This window comes from Sinocyclocheilus anshuiensis, unplaced genomic scaffold (assembly GCF_001515605.1).
Source record: "Sinocyclocheilus anshuiensis isolate Anshui unplaced genomic scaffold, SAMN03320099.WGS_v1.1 scaffold1316, whole genome shotgun sequence".
NCBI lineage: Eukaryota > Metazoa > Chordata > Actinopteri > Cypriniformes > Cyprinidae > Sinocyclocheilus > Sinocyclocheilus anshuiensis.
The window spans coordinates 443,561-446,804 of record NW_015542553.1 but is presented as its reverse complement, the minus strand read 5'-3'; the positions used below and the strand labels follow the sequence as shown (position 1 = coordinate 446,804).

Here is a 3,244-nt window from a genome sequence, read left to right as displayed (position 1 = left end):
TTCTAACAAGTAAAAGATATTTTACCATATCTGACTTGAAATGAACCAGAATTTATACTGTGTTATGCTATGTGTGGCTAATTAAGACTTATTAGACTTAAATCAGACATGTATGTAAACATACCTTTTGAAAACGTATTTAATTTAAATTTTTTTTTTTAACTTCTGTTCTGCTGATTGCAGTAAATTAAATAAGTGCCTTTCCCCCTAAAGTATTTCTTCCTTGAAAATCCTAAAAGAATCGAAGTGTTAATGATTATGAATCCGTCACCTTTTCATGAGAGTGATCCTTAAATAGTGTGTAGCAGTGGGTGTGTCTCTAATGAAATTATCCACGTAACAAGTATACCTCGTCATATACTCAAATCACAAACGTTAAAATACGTTCATTCCAACCTGTTCCTGTTCAGAAGAGGATATATTTCCAAGAACTGCACGAATAGCGCGTTATTATTATAAAATCGCTGTAGTCCGGACTCATTGTAGTTCCTGTGCCGCGGTTTCCACACGGACTTGTTTGACAGGAGCGCCATATGTCTGCTTGAGATGGCGGCCAGATCGGAGAACGCGAGGGCCCAATAAACAGTCAACCTGCGCGTCTGCAACCTTCCGAGAAGCGCAAGCCGTGTTATTTACCCCATATCTACACCCTCTAGAAACAGAAGAACGCTATGGAAGGCGGGAAACCCACCCTGCCGCTGGTTTACCAGGCCGTGCAGGCGCTGTATCACGACCCGGACCCTGCCGGCAAGGAGCGCGCCTCGGTCTGGCTGGGAGAGCTGCAGAGATCGGTGCGTTCATGAGCGGGCCTACTGCGCCACAGCACCCTCGCCCACTAATAAACATTAACGATATGCACTGCATTGCAAATAGTGTCCGTTAAGGCCGCAGTGAAGCTTTTAGAACCATAAACAGCAGCTGTGTTGGGAAGTGGCGGTGGGCACATGTGTTTGGACTGTTGTCGGGGTTTATTTGTATCCATTGCTGAATCCATTCATCTGTGGTTTGATGGCTTTAGATCGAGTTTTGGGTAGATTTAAGCAGCAAGTTTAGCAGAAAATAGGGTTTATCATCTAGACCACCTTGTTAGTAAGCTGATGACGGTGTTTTAAACATGTTAGCTAGTTCCTTGTTGGGCATTAGCTGGTTGACCATGTTCCAAAAACCATCTTGTCCACCGTATAAACCGGAATAACCAACTAGTAGCTATTATTTGCTGGTTTAAGATGTTTTACCATTCTAGACTAGCTAGAGACCAGCTACTGTTTCAAAACCCATCTAGTTTAAGCTGGGTTTACCAGCAGGGTAGGTTGAATTCAGAAATGACTGATTTGGATATACAGCTTTTTTTTTAGCATCATTAAACATATTTTAAGTATTGATATTATAACATCAACACTGCAATTGTAATTCCAGTGTAAATGCATTTATGTTGCCTCTGCTGTTTTGCCCTTTGAGTTACTGGTTCTTCACTTAGTTCCACTTCAGCAAAGTGTTAGATTAGTGATAAGGAAGGTGCTAAGATTGTTGGGGTTACAAACAACGCATTTGTTGCTTATTGCAGAACTAAGTGGCGCAATATTATGTTAATAGTGTGAATTGCATGGCTTCACATTTGACACTTAAAGGGATAGTTCACCCAAAAATGAAAATTCTGTCATTTACTCACCCTCATCTTGTTTAAAACCTGTATGAATTTCTTTCTTCTGAACACAAAAGAAGATATTTTGAAGGTAACCAAACAGTTGATGGTAGCCATTGAGTTCCATAGTATGGATTAATACTAATGGTTCTTGAGGGTAAGTGAATGATGACAGAATTTTAATTTTTAGGTGAACTATCCCTTTAAGTTAACTGTCTTGTCTTGTCTGTACCAAGACTGTCAAAAAAATTCCAACATGAAATCCACCTCCCAATTTTGGAGGTTATTAAGACAGTGTAAGCTGCTGCCACTACAATTAAGTTGCTTAATATATATACATATACACAGTATATATATATATATAAATATAAATAATAAAAAAAAATTTGCTTAATATTTTCATGAAATAAACCCAGGGACCAATTAATTGGATTACATTGATCCAGACTCTCAGTAAGTCTAAATGTCAGTTTGTGAGTATTGTATTAAATTAATTTCTGATTTCTGTTCTGTTCTGTTGAAATCTGAAATGACCCTATAATTTGACAAAAGAGTCAAGACTGCTGAATGCAGTAAATTCAATACGAATTGCCTTTTTCCCTAAAATGCGCTGTAATATTATGATGTCAACAGTATGAATTACATGGCTTCACCTTAAGACACTTAAGTTGATCTATCCTGACAGTCTGTATTTTCAGGTTGTGTAGTGAAATCTACACATGATATGTTCCTGGTTCCTGATGCTGCTATTTATTTGCATTAGCAATATTTATGTTTGTGTGATGCAATCTGATGTAGAAGTGTTTATTTTTTTGCTTTTCCTTATTTATGCAAAATACAACTGGTCCAACTTGATGTTCAGTGGCTGATAGTGATATCTAGAGAGTGGAGTGACTGATATAATGCTGATTATCTATGTGAAATGAGCGAATACAGTTTATTTAAAGGCAGGTAGGTGATTTGGTTCAAAGACATATTTTGTTATTCTGGTTGAAAGTCTTTTCACATCCCGATGGCAATCATTATGTATTTATATGCGTTTTTATCATCTGTGGAAGGTGTAGGACCATAAAATGCTCATACAATCATATCCCTCGGTCCGAGGAATACGATAGGTTGTCCTTCCTGCCTGTAAACGTATGTATTTGCATACCTCCGTGCAGTCATGATACGTCATCAGTGCATTCATTACGCTATTGCAGACCGAGCGAGAATGGAAAGCGTTATTATTGTAATATTATGCGCTTTGTACTGTTATGTTTTCTCATTGGTGAATAAGACATGAGGTAATCTGACAGCATTGCGTTCAACCTAGGGCTGGACAATAATTCAATATCAATATGTATCGCGATATAATTTTTTTCAATAACGGTGATATGATTTTTAAACACATTTCCGATATTTCGATATACATTACCAGTTTCCCATACATTTATTTATTTGTGCCGTTTGACTTCGTTGAATAAACATGAGCACTGCACGTTTCAAAATCATAACACGGCGCGGGTGTTTTATATGAATGTATCTCTGAAGGGAACCGACTGTCTTCAGAAAAGTTTCGATGGCATTTTCATTTGATCTGATAAAGTAGCGTTCATGAGC

The 3,244-nt window shown here is 37.8% G+C and overlaps 1 protein-coding gene across 1 annotated transcript in view; it reads left to right on the top strand.

The window, feature by feature from the left end:
- The first annotated feature begins 357 nt into the window (after window positions 1-357).
- Window positions 358-3,244, top strand: part of LOC107694267 (transportin-3) — an 18,754-nt gene continuing 15,867 nt past the window's right edge. Inside the window, exon 1 of the mRNA XM_016493913.1 lies at window positions 358-791. Within this exon, the coding sequence (XP_016349399.1) occupies window positions 672-791 (120 nt within the window). The 5' untranslated portion in view covers window positions 358-671. The remainder of the gene's footprint in view (window positions 792-3,244) is intronic.